This window comes from Sciurus carolinensis, chromosome 6 (genome assembly GCF_902686445.1).
Source record: "Sciurus carolinensis chromosome 6, mSciCar1.2, whole genome shotgun sequence".
Taxonomy (NCBI): domain Eukaryota; kingdom Metazoa; phylum Chordata; class Mammalia; order Rodentia; family Sciuridae; genus Sciurus; species Sciurus carolinensis.
The window spans coordinates 108491668-108515931 of NC_062218.1; the positions used below are offsets into that span (position 1 = coordinate 108491668).

Genomic DNA, 24264 nt, shown 5'->3' on the forward strand with positions numbered 1-24264 from the left:
CTGGGCTGAGCCTGCAGTTTTCGTGAGCTCCGGGCTCGTCTCCATGGGAACAGGGGTGCCTTCTCAGTGAGCTCATTCTGCACAGAACCACAGACAGAGCGGGCATGCTTGGGGAGCCGTAAGGGAGCTCAGTTCCTTCACGCCATGCCCCTCCCAGAACAGGGTGAAGCCCCTGCCCGGGGCCTGCTCCCTGCGACCCCTGGTGGGGTGGGGGGGCGGCAGTGGAAGAGCCACCTTCCATCCTACTGCTCCCATGGCTGGGCTGAGCTCTTCCCTCAACTTTGTTTTCTCTCCTGTTCTCAATACACTCTGCCTCAAATCCGTCTTGCTTCTTTTTTTCTTCTGTGCTACTGCTGCCATGGGTCATGGCTCCCTCACTCCTGTTCCTGGCCTGGGCAGTGCAGTGGAGGGGTCAGCCACCATGTGAGAGCGAGGTGTGTATCCCCGTGTGTTTGAATCTGCTGGGCTGCCTGGGAAGTGGAGGCTGCCCTCTCTCTTCCCCAGGTTAACCTGCAGGCACCCTGAACCCTGATCTGTTTTCTCCTTCCCTCAGAGTCTGGCCAAACCGCTGTGGGGCAGGGTGGGTGGGGAACACATGCTACCCCTCATGGCCCAGATTTATTTATTTATTTATTTATTTATTTATTTATTTATTTATTTATTTATTTGCAGTGCTGGGGATTGAACCCAGGGCTTTGGGCACACTAGGCAAGTGCTCTACCACTAACTCACACCCCCAGCCCTTGTTTGGGTTCCTGAGAAATGAAATTGAAAAGCCTTCCACCAGAGCATTTGCTCTTCAGTTCCTACAGGTCCCCTCCCCATTCCTGTTATCTAAATTTGGTCATTTCCCACATTCATCACCACCACCTGGTTCGCTAAAGCACCAGGTTTCCACCTCTGCTGGAGAGGAAAGAACTGCTAGATGTATACCTAGTTTCCGTTTGACCTTGCACAACCCTTCCCATCTCTGGCCTCAGTTTCTCCTTCTGGGCAAAGATAGGACTGTATAAGGTGACTTGGGAGCTGTTTGGGAGTCAATGACTGACAGCTCCACCTTCACCCCACACACATGTTCTGCTGTGGGGCTGGGGCTGAGTTGACTGGGTGCTACTTTCTGAATTTTCCATCTACTGCATGTCCAAGGAGTTCAGCATATATGGTGCATTTTTACTTTGGTAGATAGTGAACCATTCCGATTTTCTGCAGCCTTTTTGTATTGTGAGCCCCCTCCGCCTGCCCTCTCATGCAGAGTCAGTCCTAGGACATGGAGTTAGCATGAGGTCAGGCCTGGCCCTTCTCCAGAGGTTGAGGAGCTGGTCACCACTACCCCCAGCATCCCACCCTGGCTTGAGCTGTTTCCCCTCAGGGTCCTGGTTAATTCCATTACTCTCTCTGCTTGTTGGACCCAGAAATCCCCCTGTGGCCATGAAAAACAGAGGCAACTCTTTAGACAGTTGTTGCAGCTCCCCCTGGCCCAACCTCCTCTTCTGAGAACTCTGGTTCTTCTGCCTTAATGGTTTGGGTCACGAGCTCTTGTCCCCACCTTCCTGCTCAGGAGGGCATGATAATTGGGTATAGGACATGCCCAAGCACCAAGACTCTGGTTTAAGCCTCTCCTCTTCCTATGTGGCCAGGACCTCCCTGTAAGCTCCTTTCCCTGTGACGTGGGCTCTGCTTCCACAGGCAGCTGGACTGCACACTTCCAGGGATGTCAGACAGAGCTGATCTCAGAGTCTCCAGCTCAAACACAGACACAACTCTGATTCTGAAAGAGGGTTCTCATGCTGAGCCTTAACTTCCCTACTCATGGCTGTAAGCTTGGATGTCCTCAGGAGGTCCCTAAAGGCCACTGCAGCATTACCATTCCATGAAAAACTTCCTCTTCAGGCTGTTGCATGACATTCCTCTTTCAGGTTAAAGGGCCCTGATTCTGAGTCTGGGTTCATCTAGCAGTTGCTGCCTTCTCTTTAGAGAACAGTATAATCTGCCTATTGCTTCCTTTTTCTGGGAGGAACTAGGTTCTCAGCTGGTTGAAAGGATGACTGGCTTGGCTTTGGCTGATTGCTGATTGAAGGAAAGAATGGATCTTGTGGATGGGTCTAGATTGGGTAGGAGGCAAAAAATGAATGGACTGGCTAGCTAGGGACTCGGATGAATGGCTGATGGTGAACTCAGATTGGATTTCGAGTCGTAGTAGACTGGTTATTGTTGGAATCTGATTGGAGCAACAGGATCAACAGTTGGGCGGCTTGAGAAATACATGCTAGGCATGGATTCCCAAGCCTTCCACTTCCAATCCGGTTAAAACTGATGACACGTGACAACCTTTGAGCAGCACAGTCACACATACATTTGGGGGGAGGGATGGCAGAATATCCTGGGCTGCTGTCTACGCCCCTGAGTTTCATTTTCCTTATTAGGAAATTGGGTGTGACTATGGCAGCTACCTCACCACTTTGCTGTGAGGAATCAACCAGAGGTAAAGGATGAGAATGAACCTTGCAGACAGGAAGTCCTTGAATGTAGGAAACACGTATGGCGGAGTGTGTGGCAGAGTTGTGCTTCAGAACGCTGTTTACCATCTGGAGTCACACTCCTCCCCTGGTGCCAGCAGAAAGTCCAACAAGGGGAGTGTGCTGCCTAGGGAAGAACGACTCACCTTTGTGTTTCCATCTGTCAGTAGGAACTTCCTCCCTGCTCAGGAATCAAGGAAGAACAAGGAGGTGATCACAGCAACATAGCAAGTGGTTTGGGCTGAGGGAGTCTTTCACTAAGCCCAACCTTAATAATAGTAACTAATAGTTTTAAATTTGACTTTGTGTGTGTGTGTGTGTGTGTGTGTGTGTGTGTGTGTTACCAGGAATTGAACCCAGGGCCTACTACACACTAGCCAAGTGTTGTATCACTGATCTCAGTCCTTAAATTTAACTTTTTTTTAATTTATTTTTTTATTTTTTACAGACTGCATTTTGATTCATCGTACACAAATGGGGTACATCATTTCATTTCTGTGGTCGTACACGATGTAGATTCATACCATTCGTGTAATCATACATGTACATAGGGTTATGTCTGTCTCATTGCACCATTTCTAATACCCCCCTCATTTCCCTCGCGGTAATCTAAAGTTCCTCCATTCTTCTCTCACCCCCACCACCCCACCCCCATTATATATCATCATCCACTTATCAGGGAAAACATTGGCTTGTTTCACTTAGCATGATATTCTCCAATTCCATCCATTTATCTGCAAATGCCATAATACTATTCTTCTTTATTGCTGAATAATATTTTGTTGTGTATATATACCACAGTTTCTTTATCCATTCATCTGTTGAAGGGAACTGGTGGAGTTGCAAATTGGTACAGCCACTCTGGAAAGCAGTGTGGAGATTCCTCAGAAAACTTGGAATGGACCCATCTTTTGACCCAGTTATCCCACTCCTCGGTTTACACCCAAAGCACTTAAAATTAACATACTACAGTAACGCAGCCACATCAATATTTACAGCAGCTCAATTCACAATAGTTAGGTTGTGGAACCAACCCAGATGCCCTTCAACAGATGAATGATCAAATTTAACTTTTTTGAAAAAAAAAGTTCAAATAATCTAAACTTCTATAAGAATACCTTAAAAAACCTCATACCCCTGCCCCCGTGGCTGTATGCCCTGACCCTGTTGGCCCTATTTCCTAACAGGTATCCACTTTACAGAAGAGGAAACTAAAACCCAGACGGGGCAAGCAGCTTGCCCAGTTCACCCAGTAAATTAAGGATTATGTCTCCAAAGCTAGCATTCTTTACCCCTTAGTCATCTGCGGTGAAAAGCAGAGGCTGACTCCTGATAGCGTGGGCTTTTATAAGCCTTCTGGGCTGGGAGTTGGGTCACCTGGGTTTTATGGCAGGCTCTACCTGACTTTGGTCAGTGCAGTCCTATCCTTAGAGAAATTACAAATCAGACTTAGTCCTTTCCAAAACCCTGGTCTAGGGAACTCTCGCACTAAAAACCTGCCCCCACCCTCTCTGCTCTCTCCCCAGGACCGCCAGGAGAGCCTGCCTACCTCCCCGCCCTGGACGCCCAGCGCGTCCCGGCCCCCTAGCAGCCTGGACGGCTGGGTGAGCCCAGGGCCGTGGGAACCGGGCCGCGGGAGCAGCATGGGAAGCCCCCCGCCGCTGCCGCCGCCGCCCATGTCTCCCTCGTGGAGCGAGCGTTCAGTATCTCCGCTGCGAACCGAGACCGAGGTGCGTCCGCCCAGCCGCCAGCTGCAAGCGCTCCTGGCGCGAAACATCATCAACGCGGCCCGGCGCAAGAGCGCCTCCCCGCGGTCAGCGGGCGCCGAGAGCCTTCGGCCCTTTTCGCCTCCCGGGGTACCGCCGCCGCCGCCGCCACCGCGCATGCGCTCGCCGCAGCCCGCCCGCTCCAGCCCAGGGTTGGCAAGGGCGGCGGCGTTCACGCCCATCCCGCCCAGCCCCTTGCTGGCCGGACCCTCGTCCTGCACTAGTCCCCGGAGCCCACTGCCTGCGCCGCCCAGGCCCTTTCCCTACCGCAGGTCGCCCACGGACTCCGACGTGTCTCTTGATTCTGAGGACTCTGGGGTTAAATCGCCTGGCATCCTCGGCTACAACATCTGTCCCCGCGGATGGAACGGTAGCCTGAGGCTCAAACGCGGCAGCCTCCCCACGGAGGCCTCCTGCACTACCTAAAGCCCCAGCCCCGGAGGGCCGAGCCGGAAGAAAAGTTATTAGGCCTGGGGGACCCCGGCCTGGCGACCCGCAAGGGATCTGGCCTCATTGGATAATATCAGAGATAAGTGGTCAGGAAGTAGCGCTCTGGGTTTAGGAACCGAGTAAGGATCCAAGCTTGGGTCTTAGCTCATGCTCTATTATTCAGTGCTGTGACCCTGGACTAGACCCTTCCTCCGTCTTGTCCTCAGCTTTTCTCATCTGTTTAATACAGCTTTGGACAAAGGAGTCGCCAAAATCTAAAATTCCCCTTCCATCAACACACAGAAACACTAGTGCCTTGGAGGATGCAGTTGCGCATAGGACCCTTGAACTTGCTGCATTCCAGGGTTCCACACCCCCTCCTGGCTCTTTGCTCTCTGGAGTCTGGCAAATAAGGGGTATATTCATAAGAACCTAGGCCATGTCCCAAGTCCAGGCCCTGACTTGACCACCCAGCTCCCTGGCACCACGTCCCAAGCAGGAGCAGCTGTTTTCCATCCCTTCTGGGACAAGCTCTATTTTTACCCAGTGACCTTTAGAGAGATCTCCCAAGGCAGCTCAAGGTGCCTTGCTCATCCCTCCGGAGAGAAGGGGCAGAAAGATTCTCCCTGGACCCTGTCATGCTCCTTTCTCCATCCCAGGTCAGACTGTTCAGGGCATCCCTTCTGTAGCCAGGGCAATAATTTTCCACAGTCCTGTCTTGGGCCTCCAACCTGCCTATCTTCTGGGCCTGTTCATGGCAGGTTCTGGGCTCAAAGCTCCGCTAAAGAGAGAAGAAGAAATACAGAATTACCCTGTGGCCTTACCTGATTACCCTCAGTTTGGAGTTGCCCATTTGGAAAGAGAGAGGCAAAGAGTTCCTTGTTATAGAAAGTATGCAAACCATGCAGGATGCACAAAGGAGAATCTAGCAGGGGATAGATTGGCTCAGACCACCTCCAAGAGCTCTTCCAGTCCTCAGATGCATTGCATGGTATTAGGAAGTAGGAAGGGTAATGGTGACAAATTGGCTGAGCTTGAATTCAGGGGCAGACAAGCTTAGGTAGGTAAGTGAAGGGTTAGGCCAGAGTTTCTGGTCACCTAGGAAGCACCTCCCTCTTCAGTTTTAGGCCCCATCCCCAGTGTCCATATCATAACCAGAAGAGTGGGCACTGTCCCACCTACCTCTTTATCATTGCAGTCTGGCCTAGCTCATGCCTCGTCCCAGGGACCTTGGGGACCCTAGCTACAGGCCCTAGCCCATCCCTTAAACCTTAGTAGTTCTGATTCCAATCCCTAGGAGGGAACCGGAGAGGAATGTGGCTGTTCTGTAGTTTCTAGAGCAGGATGGTGGTATCCTCTGGAAGTTCAGATTATCAGTTTCAGAATACTTTGCCAGGATGCAGCAGAGCGGTGACTGAAACTGGCTAAGGATCAAGTATCTGTAGGTGAAAGAATATTAGGATGTGGTGAGGAACAGTATAATTTTGGGTTAGGGATAGACTTGCCCACCCAGCAGAGTAACTTTAGTCCTAGAACCTTCTGTGTAAGGCTAGGGAAAACAAGGGTAATGATGAAAGAGAGTCGGGGTTGGAGTGGGGCACTTTGGAATAAAGGAGTGATCCCAGAGGGTTCCTAGGGCCTGGGGTCATGGACCCTGTTGGTAGGAAGATGAGATGGGACTCCTCCTCATTTAATAAGTGACCACATTTACCAAAGCCCCTACCTGCTGCAGGGACCCTTGTAGCATAGGAAACCAGGGCTAAGAGTACCGCCCAGAGAAAAGATACTGAGGCCTCTGGCTGATGCACTGGCATAGAAGATCCATTTCTACCTGCATTTCTCCACAGAGCCAACAGGAGGCAGCCTTGGGAAGCTGCAGTTCTTTCTCTGACTGTGCTCTCCTTGTGACTGCCATCTCCCCCACCCTCTCCTCTAACCCTCTAGAGATTGCTTGTGTCCTGCCTCTAACCTCCTGTAGAATTCAGCTAAATAAATGCTTCCTGCATTCTTTTGCCTCCTGTGTCATTTTTGGCTTATCTAAAGCCCTTCCCTTCTCCCTAGGCATGCATAGTCCATGGGACACTGAGTGGGTGGCAATATCTGAGTACATGGGCTGAGAGCTTGGGAATATGAGGAGAGATGGGGAAGAATAGGAAAACTTGGAACCATAGAAGAAGTCCCTGGATTGAAATCCTAGTTGACTAGTTAGGTGGCTCTGGATGAGCCCACTCCTGCAGGTCTCAACTTCCCCATCTCTATAATGGGAGAGTTAGACTAGGTCTCAGGGTCATATTGCCCAGGCCCTGACTAGATGGCACTGTCGCCGGAGTGGGCAGATCCTGGCTGGGTCAAGGCCTAGTGCTCTGGGGCTGCTTCCTTATGGCAGGTCAGGGGTCCAGGACAAGAATAGAAGCCATTATGAGAAGTCACATCTGAGTCTGGACACTAGTGAGGCCAGGATCCAGACTATCCAGAGTACTTTTCTGTATCTTTTGCCCAAAGAAGAGGATTGTGGCCGACTCCCAGGTGAGGGCATGCCTGCCTGGGGACATCCCTTGCCTTTCCTCTTTAGAAGCTCAGGCCCAGCAGACACTGAGCAGAGAAGCCCGAGGGGCAGGATCATAGCAGACTCCAGTAAACTTCTGTCCCTTCCAGGTATCAGAAATGTGCCCTGGACCAACCTCGCTGGCACACAAGCATGCCCACACTTTCACAGGAGTAATTTGTGTGCATCTGACCCAGTCACAACGTCAGCTGGAACCGCTCCTGGGTGCAGTACCCTACTGCTTACTGTTGATTTCACCCTGGTACCTGACACCTCAAACCGAGCTCATCCCAAACCAAGCTCTCTCTGCCCCCACCCCACCTTGCTTCTCCTGGTTATGCACCTTAGTTCCCAAGTCAGACACGGGAGTCATGGGAAGCTCCCATTTCTCGCCTCTCACTTCCAATTGCTCAACAAGACCTGTGGGTTCTCCAAGTACCCTCAATGCCCCCCCTCTTCTTGTCTCCATCCCCTCTGTCCCTGTCCAGGCCAGCCATCCCTGTCTCACCTGGCTACCCTTGGTAGCCAGATATCTGTGAAAAATGCTCATCTGACCACTTCACTCCGCCAGCGCATTTCCTCAGCAGCCCTTTACAACCGTTTCCTTCTGAGAAGCTTGCTGTGATCTGGCCACTGCCCACCAGTCAGGCCTCATCTCACAACACGGCCCCACATCCCTGGCTCTGGTCCTACTTGCCAACCTCTTATCATCTGTACCTATACTGTGTCCTCTGCCTGCACTGCCTTTACCTCCTCTCTGCCTGGTGGACTCTCACCCAAGTCCAATGTCTCCTCCTCTAGGAAGCCTCCCCACCCTCCAGGCTGAGGTGACAGACTCCCCAACTCCCCTGAAGCCTTTCCCATGATGCATCACAAGGCTTGTGGACTGGTGTGAGTTCAAGCTGGCTGAGCTCTTTGAGGACAGGGCCCTCCCTGGCTTATTTATTTTCAGTCCATAGAGAAAGGCTTAGAGAATGTGAGAAGCTGGAGGGAGGGAGGGAGGGAGAGAAGGCGGAAGGAAGGAGACAAACGATAAGTCAAGCAAAGATATTAGGAAGAGTTCATTCATCCATCCACACATTCATTTATTCAACAAATATCTATTGAGTTCCTATGCAACACTGTTCTAGGCCTAAGAATATAACAGTTAACAAGCTGAAGTGACAGCAACTGGTTCTCAGTGTTTCCAGGTGCCTTGGATATGTGCACTTGTGCATGTGTACCCGTGGGTGCAAGCCCTTCTGTCTGCAAGGGCCTGCTGCCGGAGCACCTGTCTTCCCTAGGGCTTGGTGCTTTTAGCATCTGGCCCCGTCTCCTGTTGCAGCCCGAAATAAGGCTGTGACCCACGACAAGGCAAGAATGATTCTCGTCAGCTGAAGCCAGAGCTGGCTACAGGGCACACTCCGATCACTGACCGCTGACCGCCGACTGTGACAGACACTGACCACGCAACTCTCAGCTTCCCGACAGAGGTGTTAATCTTGAGGGTCGGACACCCTTTCTGACCACTGTGGTTTCATCCTCTCAGGTACCAGGATCCTAAGGGAGCTAAAGGAGCTGGGGGAGTGGGTGGCGGAGGGTAGGCAATTCCCAGAGGAACTCTTTTGCCTGCAGACACAGGGAGCTGCAGAGGATCCGGGGAGTTTGGGGCCTCATGGAGGCATGGATCCTGGGTCGGGAGGAGGGGAGAAAGCTCTGGGTTCTCTCCATTAAATGGGGAGGGGGCAAGTAGGATTAATGGTTGGGGATAGATGATGGCTCTGCCCAGGACTTCAGGGTCACCAGGCAATGGAGAAAGTCACTTCCTGTCTATAAATTAGGACCCCTTCCCAGCACCTGTGAATTCTGGTGAAGGGAGTGTTTATCCAGAAATAGATCTGTGGACTGTGGCATTCCAAAGCTCAGAGTGGGAGCACTCTCTATAATCTAATGATCTCCCCAAACATGTTGGACACCCTCATGTTTATTTACAGTTTTAACTGTTTTTGATACCGCAAGCCCATCATGGACGCCCATGATTAGCCCCACTCTCTTAAATGACACAGGGTGCAACTGAGGCCCAGATGCAGTGGACGCAGTCAAGTGTCCACTAACTCAGGGCCCTTGCAGATGTGTGTGGGGACACAGATAGGAGCAGATTTTTTCCTGAGGAAAGGAGTATGGTAAGACCTGGGGGCTGGGGAGATAGCTCAGTTGGTAGAGTGCCTGCCTTGCAAGCACAAGGCCCCGGGTTCAATCCCCAGCACCACCAAAAAAAAAAAAAAAAAAAAAGACCTGGAAGCAAAGGAGAGGGGCACTGGGGTGGGTGGTTAGCCAGGGAGCCCAAGGGCGCTGCCTCCTTTCCTGGGGAAAGTTAGGTAATCTGGGTTTGGAGCCTGCAGGGATTCTCTGAGGCTCTGGGGCTCATTTTAATCACAAATGGTCTCCAAGATGCCTGGAAAGTGCCATGAGATGAAAAAGGGCATGGAGGAAGAAGAGAAGGGTCGAGGGAGAAGAGAACATTGTGCAAGTCAACCCAGGGCGGGGACTCGGGGAGGACAGTGATGGCTCTCAGTTCTGTTGGACCATCCTCAGGGCCAAGCCCAGAGCCTGGGCAGTGGGGACCAGCATGCAGGCCCAGAGGAGCCCCAACCTGATCTGTGCTCTCTCCCTCCAATTTAGACCTCTAACCCTCATCCACCTCTTCTGGGTCAGTAGATGACATTAGTGCCTAAGACCCAGCCTCCCTGATCCCTGGCGTTTCGGGCCTGGGGAGCAGCCCTAGAGGCCAGCCCCTGAAGACAGAGTACCTCCCTAGCAACATGGACACCGATTTGTATGCCTCAAGCACCTCCCCTGTCCTCCCTGAACCTCAGTCTCCTCCTTTCTACAAAAAGACCCGAAAGGCCCTTCCAGCTCAGACACCCTTGCTCCTGATTTGGGGGTGGGCCAAGACTGTCCAGGGCTGGGGCTGGGTGGACCAGGGACTTAGAGGAAGCCTTGGGAGGGGGAGGTTTGGGGAGGAGAGGGACAGCCTGGCTCATGTGTCAAAGTCTCTACTCCACAGGATGATCCCCAAGGAGCAGAAGGAGCCAGTGATGGCTGTCATGGGGGACTTTGTTGGACCAGGTAAGGTGGCCCAGACCTGTGCTTTCTGCAAGCTCCTCTCTTGGTCCCAGACTGTGGTCACTCAGGCCTGCTGGCCCCAGGCCTGGCAAACAGGTGTGAGTTCCAGAGCCCTGAGGGAGTGCCTGTGGAATCTGCCACCTGGGCCCAGGCATTTCCTGAGGCTTTGGAAGGGCCCTGCCCTTATGTCCACAGACCAGGAGCTGAAGTTGAGTGCCCCCGAGTAGGCCCCGACCCCAAGATGACCCTGGCCTTGGTTCCAGCTAAGGCCTTCCCTCTGTCCTAAATCAATCCTTAAGGGCTTTGGTCCCAGATCAACTGTAGCCACAAGTTCTGGCCCATGTGCTCCTGCTTTTGATACCTGTGGGCCTCATGTTGGCCTCAGGATGACCCAGGTGGCCAGCCCAGGGCTCAAGACTAGTGGTGGGGGATAGTGTGACAGGAGAGCAAGAGCAGACCACTGAGTTGAACTCAAGCCATTTTACTTCAAAGCAGACTCATCTCTGGAATAAATCCTCTAAAATCATGTTTATCAACTTTATAAGACCTCTTCATGAACTCCTGGTATAATTTTGGAGTCCGTATTTATTTGGTCTACATTAGAGCATTTCAAATATTTTAAAAATGGATTCAACTCAGTGGGGACCCTCAGCTTTAGTGTGAGTCACAGTGGTTCCGTGTTTTTGGTAATAAAGATTCACAACATCTACCCTCAGGGACTCTGATTTCATTGACCTGGAGCAGGTGGGGGCCATACATTTGCCTTTTGGACAAGTGTTCAGGTGACTTCAAAGCTGGTGACAGTGAGCTCGCTCTGAGAAATGCTTGTCCAAGAGCTCTTGCGCAGTTGGCCTCTGTTAGTCCTAGGAAGCAGTCAATCGAGTTGTGTTGCTTGATATGCAAGTTTTCCCTTTAACCTAGTTTGTGCGTTCTTGCCTCTTATTGTTGGCATCATGTTTCTTTTAGCAACACTCCTTAATTTTGTGTGCTGAAATACGAAAACATCGTGAGGAATTCATACTTCAGTTGGGAGAGATGGGCAGTGCCTTCTCATTTCTCTTGTCTAAGCAATTAATTAGCGTCCTCTAAACATTGGCACACATCATTATGCCAAACTTGAAATACAGAACTTGTGGAGTATTGCTAAACCACTCATTAAAGAACACTTTGAAATGAAAGAAAAATAGGAAGGAAAAATAAATCTCATGATCTCACCACTTAAAAAGTCATTTTTAAATAGTAATAATAAAAACACTATCCTTATTATGTGGGTACTCTGTGTCAGACAGGGTGCTAGGAGATTTGTGTCTTGTCATTTGAGCTTCATAACAATTCTACAAGTTAGATATTATTATTCCCATTCTGCAGATGAAAAATTTCGGCTCAGAGGTGATAGGTCTCTACATATCTGGTGGGTAGCAAAACTGGGATTTGACTTGAGATTTCTCCAGAATTACACAAAGAATACATTCTTAAAAAAAAAAAAAAACAGACAACAAAAGAAAAAAACCAGGGATTGAACGGAGAGGCACTTAACCCCTGAGCCACATCCCTAACCCTTTTTATTTTTTATTTAGAGACAGGATCTCACTGAGTTGCTTAGGGCCTTGCTAAGTTGCTAAGGTGGGCTTTGAACTTACGATTTTCCTACCTCAGCCTCCCAAGCTGCAGAGATTATAGGTGTGCACCACCGTGCTCAGCAAAATACATCCATTTAAAAAAAATATTCAGATAAAACACCATGAACAACTTTGAAAGTGAAAGTGCTTCATAATGAAACTATCTGTAGATAATCACTGTTCAGGTATCTGTGTAAGTTCTTCTGTCCAAATGTCTTTACATGATGTGTACACACATGGGCTAAATGCTATGTGCTGTGTTCTTCAGCTTGCTTCCTTTTTCCCTTAGCAACATACCACAGACTCCTTTGCACACTAGTATGGTTTATCTTATGGCCTCTCTCCCCTCAGTTCCCCTGTTTTAGGACATGTCATTTATATTTAATTAACCTTTAATGGTGGTCATGAGGGTGGCATCCTTAACAGGAGAGGCTGGGGGTCTTATGCAGGTGAATCACAGCACCTGGGTGGCTCTCACTGCTGCTGGCAGCCGCATTCCTTTCCCCAGTTCAGGCATGCCCCCAGACAACTTATTCTCTTAGATGACTTTGGCAACTTCTCTCCTGAAGCTCCAATAACTCTTCCCATACCTTCAGTCTCAGCTAGCGACCTTGCTTCTTGTTTTGCTGAGAAAAATGTAGTAGCTCAAAGAAAACATCTGCAAGCCACCTCTGCCACATCCGTACACTGGCTTGCATCTATTCTCAATCCCTCTCCACTTGCAAGGGTGATGAACTCTCCTCACACCTGTCTGGTGCCAACCCTTCTAGCTCGCTGGGCAGGACACCCTGCTGTTCCCCTTCTTGGGCTCAAGGACATTCCTCCAGTAATTCTCCCTCGATTGCATTATCAAAAGTTCCCCACAGCTAACACACAGGCCATTATCTCCTGGTTACAGACAAGCCCCCTTGGATCCCATGCTGCCTGCAGCCACAGGCCTTTAACGCACAGCTTCCGCACACAGTTGTCTATGTTTTTCTTCCCATTCTCTCTTTTCAACACATCATGCCAATTTCCAAACACACACATAAGTAGAGGGTGCCACAGCCCCCTTTATTCCTGGATCCCAAAGCAAATACCAAAGAGCATGTCATTTCATCTCCTAAATTCCTCAACATATATGTAAATAATAAAAAGACATTTCCTTATGTGCTATAAAAAAATTAGCATACCCAACAAAATTAGCAGTAATGATTTAACAACATCTACTAGCCAGTCCTATCTTCAGCTTTCTCCAGTTTTCTGGTTTGTTTTAATCAGGATCTAAACAAGGCTCATAGTTTTTATTTGGTTGCTATGTCTCTTAAATCTCTCTTAATCTAAAACAACCCGCCCCTTTTCCCCCATGTCATTTACTTGTTTGAAGCAAACAGGCCAGTTGCCCTGTAGAATGTTCCAAGCCCTGGACTTGGCTCATCGCTCCCCTGTGGGATATTTAAGCTGGTTCCCCCATCCATTTTCTCTTGAATCCTCTCCAATCAGAATTTCACACCCAAATGCTCCATAGAAACAGTGTTAGTGAAGATTACCAGGGACTCCATGTTACAAATATGACAGTCAATTTTCAGCCCTTTTCTGATTTGACAAATCAGCAGCATTTGACCCTCTTGGTCACTTTGTCATCCCAGAAATCTTCTATCATCTGGTTTCCAGGACACCAGTCTCTTTAGATTTTCCTCCAACCCCGCTAACTGCTCCTTCCCATTCTAAATGTTGGAAACCTCAGGGCTCTATTGGGGCTCTCTTTATCTTTTCTCATTTCTTCCTGAAGTTTTTCAGCTTCCCGGTTTAAAATATCATTTTATAGAACTGGCACACGAGCCTGTGTGCAAACGATTTTATTTTAATAAGTTAGCTAATTCATTACTTTTCTTCTGGATGGGATTTGAACCCAAGGTCCTGTGCATGCTGGGTAAGTGCTCTGCCACTGAGCCACACACCCAGCCCTGTATCTGATTTCAGAGTTGGACAACAATGGCCATGCTGCTGACGCATAACCCCCGGCCCTCCTGTCACTCTGTCCACCAAAAGGCTTTTCTCCCTAGTCAAATATAAGAGTATGCATTTTGTTGGCAGGGAAAGCCCAGATTTGGAGGACAGGTCCCACACTACTAAGGACAGTCATGAGCCAAATGACAAATCCTAACCATGAGAAGAAAAATAAATGTAATGTTCTTCATTGAAAAATGACAGCAACAAAATACCATTTATAAGTTTATGATTCTTCGGTTTTTTTTTTAAATATCCAGGTCAATTTTCTTTCATGAACACTAGAATCACACATCCTACTCCCAGCTCAGTTTCTCCACTTGGATGTCAGCTCCTCAAACTGAATTTTGAAGACAATTGGGAGTTTAAATGTAGACTAGATATTTAGATAAAATCAAAATGTGTTCACTTGGAAAAGTGATGTCTCTTTAATTGGTTAAAAAAAAAAGTTACAAAGCATGTTTGCTATGATTTTACTAAAAACTCACACATGAATGTGTAGTTATTATAAGACATGAAGCCTGGCACAGTGGCACATACCTGTAATCCCTGCAGTTCGGGAGGCTAAGACAGGTGGGTTGAGAGTTCAAGGCCAGCCTCAGCAACTTAGCAAGGTCCTGAGCAACACAGTGAGTCCCTGTTTTTAAATAAAATATTAAAAAAAACGGCTGGGGATGTGGTTCTGCAGTTAAGTGCCCCTGGATTCATGCCCAATACCCAAAAGAAGGGGAAGTGAAAGGTCAAACATTGCAGGGTTAATAATGGCAATCTTTGAGTGACAGATAATGAAGTTTCTTTTTTTAAATTATACCTCCATTTTCTAACTTTTTAAATGCACGTTTAAGTTTTTATAATAGTAAGAGACTATTTGAAACTTAAAAAGAGAGCTGGACATGGTGGCACATGCCTATAATGTGGCCACTCAGGAGTCTGAGGCAGGAAGACCACAAGTTCAAGGTCAGCCTGGGCAACACAATGAAGCCCCATCTCTTTAAAAAAATTTTCTTTGAAAAGACATATGTCTAAAACTAAACTTCTGATGTTTCCCCAAACTTTCTCTTCCCTCATCCTTTTCCATCTTACTGAGCCCTTTCTGTTGACTCAGGTCAGAAATCTTGTAGGTGACTTGATTCTTCTCTCACATTCCTTACCTGCGGTTTACCTTTAAAAAGTACTTAGAATCTGACCAGTTCATGCTACCTTCATTTCGGCGGGCAAGAACCTGCAGGAGGGACTCACGACATAAATACAGATGGCCAAAGAGCTTCCAGAACAATGCTCAACTCCACAGAATATCATGCACAACTAATTCAATTCTGAGGAGTCGTTTTTGCCCATCAGGTGGGCAAAGAATCCAAAACACAGTGACTCCCAGGGTCAGCAAGTGTGAGGCGAAGCAGGCATTCTCCTACATAGCATGTGATGCTGTGACAGGTACCTTCAAGGTAGTGACCAGGAGTGCCATGGGGGTTGGGTAGTAAGAGCTCACTCTGGCCTCTCCTGGCAGTCCCTTCCCTGGACCTGGGGAAGAAGCTGAGTGTGCCCCAGGACCTGATGATAGAGGAGCTGTCGCTTCGCAACAATCCAGGATCCCTCCTCTTCCAGAAGAGGCAGCGCAGAGTGCAAAGGTTCACCTTTGAGCTTGAGGAGAGTCAGCGGGCGGTAAGTAAGCCTCCATTGTGCTTATGGAGAAACTGAGACCAAGAAAGAGCCAGACAGTGAGCCTGGCCAAGGACCTCTGCCCCCTGGAGAGTCCCTCCAGCTGGGGAGACAATGACAGAGCCCCTGCTTTGCTGTGTGGTCCTTGAAAAGCTTTCTCCCTGGGCATCTCTCCCCAGACACAGAACACAAAGCGAATTGGGCAGGATGCACTGTGAAGTCATGGGATTCCTGTTCTACAGAAACTGCTAAAGAATAGCCATGTGCTCTGGGCTAAATTTGCAGTGGGCAGGGGTTAGTTAGACTTCAGCTTGATCAAAGATGGAAAATGCAGAATGCCTTTTTAAATTTTTCCTTCCCACTGGAAGAAGGCAAAGGTCATGGAACAATCTGCTGACAGAAAAGGAAGGTGGGAATGGTTTATTCCAAGGCTTGGAAAAGGTTGCAGACAGTTTCGGGTACTTCTAATGAAACCAGAGCTATTTTATTCATACTCCACTCAATTTCTGGGCCACGCAAGAGGCAACTGAGAGGGAATGATGTGACAGGAAGAATAAGAATGGCAAACACCTACCTCCGCTATGCACCTGAGACAGTGCTGGCCAGGCGCTTCCAGTTTATCCTTATATAGAGTGCTCTGAGGTGGATGTCATCATCGCGGTGATGCCCACTTGAAAGAGAAGCGATCTGGGGCTCAAGGAAGGTTCTTGTTCAGACTCCATGTGACAACTGCAGTGACTACCCATCGTTCTTCTGTTCCCGGCGCTGAGCTTAGTGTTGTAGATTAACTTGCCCTGGAGGTGAATGCTAGGGTTCTCGCCTTCCTCTTTCTCTTTTGGGAGGAGGAGAACCCTGGCACCGTGCCCTCCTGAGCCTCCCTGTGTTTTATCCCCCCGCCCCCGCAGATCCTGGCCGGAAGCGCCAAGAGGAGGGTAACTGGAACCGCGGAGGCGGGAATGGTGAGCGCCGAGGGGACCCCTCTGGAGGGGAAGCTGCGCGAAGGGGCGGGGCAGCTGGCTGCGGCGGTCTGAGGCTCTGAGCGCCCGGCCCTGTGCCCAGGTTGCCAGTGGCCCCGAGGGGCCGAACTACCGCTCGGAGCTCCACGTCTTCCCGGCTTCGCCCGGAGGTCCGGAGGACGCCCACCCAGCAGCCGCAACGGCCCACAGCCCCAGCGCTCTGGCGCCAGGTGAGTGGCCACCTTGAGTCCTGGTCACCAAGGATGGAATGTGGGGAGCGACCGTGGTCGCGCGCGCGCACACGCACACACGCTAGATCAGAACACTAGCCCAGAGGGCGGCAGCAGCGCCCCAAGGTCACACAGCGAGTCAGAATCCGAGCCCAAACTAGAGCCCTCGGTTCACTTGTTCAGGTCCTCCTTGTTTCCTGGGATGAGGGAGGGTCCCCTTTGCTGTGACATTCCTTTCGCCCCTTTCCTAACTCCGGTCTTCCTCCCCCAACCTGGTCCTCTGGATTGGGGTGGTGGGAATGGGACCGCGGAGATACAGGCCAGGCGACCGCTTCCTCCCGCCGGGGCCCCCACGCCTGCTGCTTCTACCGCAGGCTACGCGGAGCCACTGAAAGGCGTGCCGCCTGAGAAGTTCAACCACACCGCCATCCCCAAGGGCTACCGCTGCCCGTGGCAGGAGTTCATCAGCTACCGGGACTACCAGATCGATGGCCGAAGTTACACCCCTAGCCTTCGAGACTATCGGAATTTCAACAAGTAAGACCAGGCTGGGCGGGGGGTGGGGGGGGTGGGAAGGTGTAATTCGGGGAAGAGCCTAGGACTGTACAGGGTATGGCAGCAGTAGCTCGAATTTCCTGAGTACTTTCTACATGCAAGGTCTAGTTCCAGCACTTTATATATATTTATTGAGGTCTTGCTAGAAAAGTGCCTCAGCACCTAGTGGGTGCTTAATAAACATAGGAAGAATGAATGGCGAACGTGCCCCAATCTTGGTGCATCTTCACAAGATGGGGAACGTGCCTTGATTTCTCCTGTTCTGCCAATTGAGAGACCGAGGCTCAGGAACAACCTGCCCAAAGTCAGAACAAGGAGGAAACAGCAGGACTGGGATTGAAGTCTGGGTTTGTTTGACTCCAGAGCTGCTGTCTTGTTCTCCTTTACTGCTGTGGGCCACCTCTGGATTGGACATCAGGTTCTGTCCTTCCCTCTGGACAGCCCCAGATCTCACCATTCCAAGGCCAATCCAGCCTCTCCTTACTTTCACCAATGATGTGGAAGAGACCTACAAGGTGACTGTGAGGCTGCCCAAAGCAGGGAGTGGGGCCAGAGGTCAGGACCACAAAGGAGTGGTTTATATTGGTTTAGTGCATAAGGTCTCCGTATGGGCTTGAATGCAGACTCCAGGCCTGGCTGTGTAACCTTGGGTAAGCAATTTAACCCGAGTCTCCATTGCTGCACCTGTACCTACTTCATAACATTGCCATGAGGATGACATGAGAAGCCGTAGGCAAAGTTACTGACAAGTAATAAACTCTCAATAAACAGTACTACTACTACTGCTGCTGCTATTATTTGCAGACTGAAATGATGATTGGTAGAGCTAACAAGGGAGAACTTCAATCATATTTTGCCCTGGGAATTCAAAAACAGACCATAGGAGTCAAGACTGGAGCTGAACTTGGAGGAAGGCCTTGGACCGGGAGTGCATTTCAATTGCAATTGGCTACCTCAGTCTGAATCTATTTTTGAACATACTCCTTTGGCTTAGGCTATATTAAGTGAGGAAAAGAAGTGTCCACAGAGAGGAGGCTACAATCCAGTTCTTCTGGCACCTGCTCAGACCACACATGGAGACCGTGTCTGATAGAGACAGATGGGTGCACGCCAGGGCCTGGCTAGGCTGTTATGAGGTGCTTTTAGGAAGGACCGAAGGATGGGAATGGGAGGTGATCAGCCTTGAGAAGAGATGGCTCAGGAGAAATGTGACTGCCCTCAGGTGGTCGAATACCCTGGGAGGGCCCTGATGGGAAGAATCAGGCCCAACAGGCTCTGTGTGAGCCATGAGCCGTTGGCAGACATTCTGAATTCCCTGCCAGTCAGGGCTGTCCTGTCTCTCCTCCTGGGCCCTCAGACCCTGCTTGCCCAGCTATTTAAAATCCACAGCGGACATTCAGTCCTGGTAGCCAGCTTCCAGGCTGGCCAGCTCAGGGCGCCCATCCTACCCATCTCATACCTCTGAATGGCAGACTGAGGCATGTTCTCACCAGCAGGGGGGAGGCCTTAGGGAGTCCTGAGCCCAGACCTTTTCTGAGACAGAAGGAGGAACTGAGGCATAGAGAGGAGGAATAGCAGTACTGGGGGCCTAGTGGGGCTCAGAATGCTAGGCTCTGGGCTTCCAGTCAACGACCAGACTGTGTGGCTGCTCGGCTTGGACACTGCCCAGCCTATTCCCGCAGGGCCTGGCCGTTGCTGCCAAAGCCGAGGTGGTCCAGGCAGCAGTGCTTTCCTGGCAGGCTCCCAGGCTCTGGCCCATGGTTCGTCTTTCCACCCAGAGGCAAGATTCCCCTCTTCCCACTGGCCCCTGCTGCAGGAAAACCCTTTATATTTTCCTTAGAATTGCTTTCCTTAGAAGTGCTTTATATTTTCCTTAGAATTAAAACATTGTTTTAAAATCACACACATACATTCTCTTTGGAAAAAAAATAATTAGGCAACTTCAAATAAAGGCAGGGCCCTTGGTTCACTGTCCTCCGGGTCCCTTTCCCAGATCCCTTTCTAAAGGTAGCACTGTTGTCAAGTTGGCCCGTGTGTTTTGGGAACACATTGTTAAGGCAGCTGCATACATATGGAGTTTATGGCACTGGTTTGTGAGTATGCACATGTTTTAATACTTTTTATTTTATTCTGTAACTTGCTTTTTTCATTCAACATTATACTTTTGAAAGGTACCACACCAATACATGTAGGTCTAGTTTTAAGCTGCAAGTATTCTGTCAGGTGACACACTATCTCTGTCTTGTCAGACAGGGGACATCTGGGTTGCTTCTGGTTGTTGCTAATGCACTATTCACGTTTGCTTCCTTGGGCTTTCATACATGAGCCTCCCTGAGCTCCAGGCTTACAGATGGAGTTGCTGGGTGACACAAATTCGAGGTTAAGAAGATCCCACCAATTTTTCTCCAAGAAAGCAGCACCAATTTGTCCTCTAATCAGTTGACTATGAGTGAAACCACCCTATCACCTCATCAATGTTGCCTCTTCAAATTATTTCCATTTGCCCAAATGGTATATCTCGGTTATAATTTGCATTTCCCTGATTCTTATAGCTCTTTTGAATCCTTCCTTCTCTCTCCAGTGTGTGGGTATTTTGTCCTAAGGGGAGGTGACAAGAAGAAGGAAAAACTTTTACTTCTATTTCTGCTCTCTTCTGGAGCTTACTGGAGCCTAGAGTTTTGCCAAGGACAAACCTATTCTATGAAAACATCTCTGCTACTCCTTCCCCACTAGGGGCAGACTTGGGAAAGGGCAGGAGTGGAGAAATTGTTAACCAAAGTACAAAGCCTTCTATGCACAGAAGGGGAAACAGGTCCAGAGAGAGGCAGATAGGAGCCACATGTGACCTGCATGTCCGTGCTCTGCCATCCCTGCTCCACACAGCCCACCTCTCCTGTTGTTCTTTCCCCAGGACCCCAGTGCCATTTGGAGGACCCCTCATGGGGGAGACCATTCCCAGGGCAGGCACCCCTTTTGTCTCGGAGTCCTTCAGTGGCTTGGAACTCCTCCGCCTCAGGCCCAGCTTCAACAGGGTGGCTCAGGGCTGGGTCCGCAACCTCCCAGAATCTGAGGAGCTGTAGCCCCAGTCGGAAGCTTCAATTCCTCAGTCTCCGAGCTCAGGTAGCATCTGGAGCCAAGACACATGGACAGCACTTCACAGTTTATGAAGAGTCTTCACACACAAAGTATTATTGCAAATGACCTCAAAGGTCACAAAGTTCAGTAGTCCCCAAATGCAGATGTTCTTCAAAATCATCTGGGGACGTTGGTCCTAACACAGACTTCTGGCCTGCCCCAGACCTGTAGCATCAGAATCTCATGTGTGGAGAATTTCTATTAGTAACCAATACTCTGGGTGATTCCAGTGTGACTGGGCCACAGTTAGTGTCTTTAGGAATCCACACCCACGCCCCTGTTCTTCCTGCTCCAGTAGCTTGCACTCCCCTGATAGTGCGCTCTCATCTACCTGAGGATATCTCTGATAATTAGAGAGTTTTTCCTTTTTCTGAGACGCAGTTGCTTGTTGTCTGTGCATGCTGTTTGCTAAGTACCTACTATGTGCCAGACACTGTGCCAGGCTCAGGACTCCAGGAGGAAAAGATGGTGGGGAAGGACGATTTGTGAAGGAGTAAATCACCTCAGTTTTTCCTACAGCATGCTAATTGACAACTGAGGAACCGAGTGTCATGGAGCAGAGGAAGGGTTCCTAAACCTGGATGTGGGGTGGAATTCTAGAAGCTTCCCAGAAGATTTGAGTGGGATCTTGGAGGAGGAAGGCGAGTTCATCAAGGAAAGAGGTGCGATGGGAGGGCATTCCTGATAAGTGGATCAGCATGTGCAGAGTTGGGTGTGGAATTGAGCGTAGATGCAGTTTGTTTCGGGGAAGAAAGAGGTTATATTGGGGTCAGTGAGATCTAGAGGTTATATTGGGGTCAGTGAGATCTAGAAATGGGGAGGTTTTAGCAATGATCTTGCTGGTTGCCGTGGGGAACACAGGTTGGAGAGGAGCAATGCTGAGAGCCAGGAAGTCTTCAAGGGGTGAGGTCTGGACTAGAGGTGTGATCATGGGGATCCAAAGAAGGGTTGCCCTGTTGGGCCCTTTACAGGGGAGGTGCAAAGTGGAGCTCTTATAAGGATGGCCTTCCACCCTCCATTCTAAGCAGGCCTCTGAGTTCTAGTGAGGAGGATGGTGGTGGTGGTGGTTTTTTGTGTGCCTAGTGCTTGGGTTGGATTCTCTACATACCTGATTCCTAATTCTCAATACAACCTGAGAGAAAGGTACTTTTGTTCCCAATTTACAGATGTGAATGTTCAAGCTCAAAAGAGGGAAATGACTTATCTGGGGGCAGAGTCAAAATGAGAACCTGTCTGGCTCTTTACCATATTGGGTGATGAAGCCAGTGCCCACTCACTCTGGAATCATTGATCGTGGTGCCTTGCCATGGAGCTCACAGGTTGAGTGGAGGCTGGGGCAACCGATGGGATGGGATGGGGTCTAATTCTGCCATTGCAAGTCTTGTGAACTTGGGCATGTCATTTCACATCTGAGACTGTTTCTCCATCTGTAAGATGAGGGTGAGTATAGAAATTCCTTTATGGGGTGCAGGACAGTCATGAGAGCTCAGTCATTGTTAGATTGCAGCCACGGTTCTTGGCTGGAATCTAGGATCTTGCAATGGGTGCAGCTTGAGAAGTCAGCTGTTGGGATGGCACTGGGGTCAGTAAAGCTGCTACCTGAAGGAAAGCCTCCCTTTGCACAGGGGTTCCTCCTCCCTGACTCTAGGTCATGCGGAGAGTGGTTGCATTTCCCTTTTGGTCTGCAGTTTTGGTCCCCTTCTGGATCCCAAAGGGTCAGCAGACTCTTTAAGAATGTTTGCACTGGATGTGTTCTCTAGGATTTGAGGGCCATTGTTTAAAGTCAGGCTTCCATGAGCTTAAGACCAACCATCAAATTGTCTGGCAAGTAGGAAGAGGGGACATGGATTGCCTTGGCTTGGTTCTGCAGTGCTCTGCAGGGTCACTACTGATGTCAGGCCCAGAAGAGAGACTGCGGGAAATTCCTGCTGCCAAAAGTGTATCCTCATTCCCTTCCTTTGATCATGTGACTTGCTGATGTTAAATAAAGAATGCTTACTGTAAAAAATAAAATAAATAAAAGTAAAATGTGAAAGTGTCTACCCAACACAGCTCCTCTTACACAGCTCCTCTTACCATTCCTCTTCTCACCTTCCTGCAACCTGCTATTCTGCATACTAGAGAAAAACCCCTGGTAAGTCTGGTCCTTTTAGAATTGTAAAATTCTGTGAGTAAATGTGTACACATGTATAGGTATATGGCTATACCTTTGTTTCAATGGACTTGTACTACATGTGTCATTCTTCATTCAGCAAGTAAAATTTAGATCCTGAAAAATCAGGTTAATTAACCTTTCATTTCATGGGCACCTAATGAATCCTTCATACAAAACTATTTTTGCCTCTTTTTGTTCTTTATATAAATTAAAGTGACCAAGAATAGCAAAAACACAGAAAACTGACATTAGACATAGCAATGAACATTAACAACTATTATGTGCAGCCACATGGCTGTATCTCAGAAACATAATGGTAAGCAAGGGAAGGCTTGTTTATGAATGCAAGGAAATGTTCAACCTAAGTCAGAATAGTGGTATGAAAAGGAAGGGTTTATAAATGTGAACGGACTCAAATGCCTCTGGGGTAAATGGAAGTTTTCTACTTCTAAATGTGGGTGATCAGTATATAAATGTTCACTTTATTTAATCGTACACCTATCTTATGCATTTTCTATATATATTCTGTCAAAATGATGCCTTCTTTCAAGTTAATGAAAAGATTAATAGATTAGACATATCTGAAGAATTAGTGAACTTAAAGGACCCACAAAGCATCACACAGGTGAAGAAATGGAAACTATGTGATACAGGTTTAAAAGACATGGAGAATAAAAGGAAAATGCTCAAAACTAACAGCAATATTTTCCAACAATAATGGAAAATCATTTTTGAAGGAGCGTGATGGTTAATCACACTTGAGGGATGTCTAGAAATTGGTAAGCACATTCTGAGTGTGTCTATGAAGGCGTTTCCAGAGAAGACTGGAGTGTGGGTCACTGAACTAACTAGGGGAGGCCCACCCTTAGTGTGGCAGCACCATCCAATAGGCTGGGAGCCTGGACTGAAATGCAGAAGGGGAATTGTCCCTTCGAGTGGAGGCATGTCTATCCCACAAGTACATATTTTAGATAAAAGGGTCATGGAATTGGATTTAAGGGGAAGTTTTATGTTTCCTTTTAAAATGCCTTAAATAAAGATGACTTTTAAGGCTGCCCTTTATCAACCATCTCATGTCAGGCTCTGAGCTACAAACATCACTTTAACCTCACAACCAACTTTTGACCCAAGAACTAAAAAGACCTGGCCTTTATTACTATTAGGAAATGAATATAAAGATAAAAATCAAAACAGTCTAAAACGAGATTTAAAAACTTCACATTTATGCATAAATTGTTTTTAACTTCCATTGATTTAAGTTCAACTACTGAAGGACAAACAAAACAGAAATCTAGAAATAAGCCAACAACATTTGGAAAATTGACCCGTTTTAATTATTTAAAAACAATACAACACAACATCAAATTTCCCTTATCATCTACAATTCAGTTACATCCAAACATTCTAAGACCAACAGTCCTCTGCCCAGAAGCAGGCAATCACAAGGGGACGCTGAAGACACATGAAGGTGAATGCTGAAGACCAGAGTTCCACTGGTAGCTCACGAGTCTTCCATTCAAACACACTCCAAGGTTTGCCTTTTAGTTTGTTAAAGAAGGTATTTTGTGGGAAGTTCTTGAAAATAATTTCATCCCAGACACCAGA

At 48.7% G+C, this 24264-nt stretch overlaps 2 protein-coding genes across 4 annotated transcripts in view; both read left to right on the top strand.

Annotated features, from left to right (window-relative positions):
- Window positions 1–6719, top strand: part of Synpo (synaptopodin) — a 37212-nt gene extending 30493 nt beyond the window's left edge. For all 3 annotated transcript variants that reach the window (XM_047555218.1, XM_047555219.1, XM_047555220.1), the window contains exon 3: window positions 4043–6719. In XM_047555218.1, the coding sequence (XP_047411174.1) occupies window positions 4043–4708 (666 nt within the window). In that variant the 3' untranslated portion in view covers window positions 4709–6719. The remainder of the gene's footprint in view (window positions 1–4042) is intronic.
- Window positions 6720–8632: 1913 nt separating this feature from the next.
- Window positions 8633–22780, top strand: Myoz3 (myozenin 3). The gene is made up of 7 exons (XM_047556925.1): window positions 8633–8784; window positions 10303–10364; window positions 15477–15631; window positions 16534–16587; window positions 16688–16814; window positions 17189–17351; window positions 20281–22780. The coding sequence occupies exons 2-7, from the start codon at window positions 10304–10306 to the stop codon at window positions 20447–20449; spliced, it is 729 nt and encodes a 242-aa protein (XP_047412881.1). The 5' UTR covers window positions 8633–8784; window position 10303; the 3' UTR covers window positions 20450–22780.
- Window positions 22781–24264: the final 1484 nt, after the last annotated feature.

Excerpts from the sequence above, each read along its gene's own strand:
- Myoz3 (XM_047556925.1), top strand. The coding sequence starts at position 10,304 with ATGATCCCCAAGGAGCAGAAGGAGCCAGTGATGGCTGTCATGGGGGAC. Across the intron at positions 10,365-15,476 it reads GGGGGACTTTGTTGGACCAG|TCCCTTCCCTGGACCTGGGG; the intron begins GTAAGGTGGCCC and ends CTCTCCTGGCAG. Across the intron at positions 17,352-20,280 it reads GACTATCGGAATTTCAACAA|GACCCCAGTGCCATTTGGAG; the intron begins GTAAGACCAGGC and ends TTCTTTCCCCAG.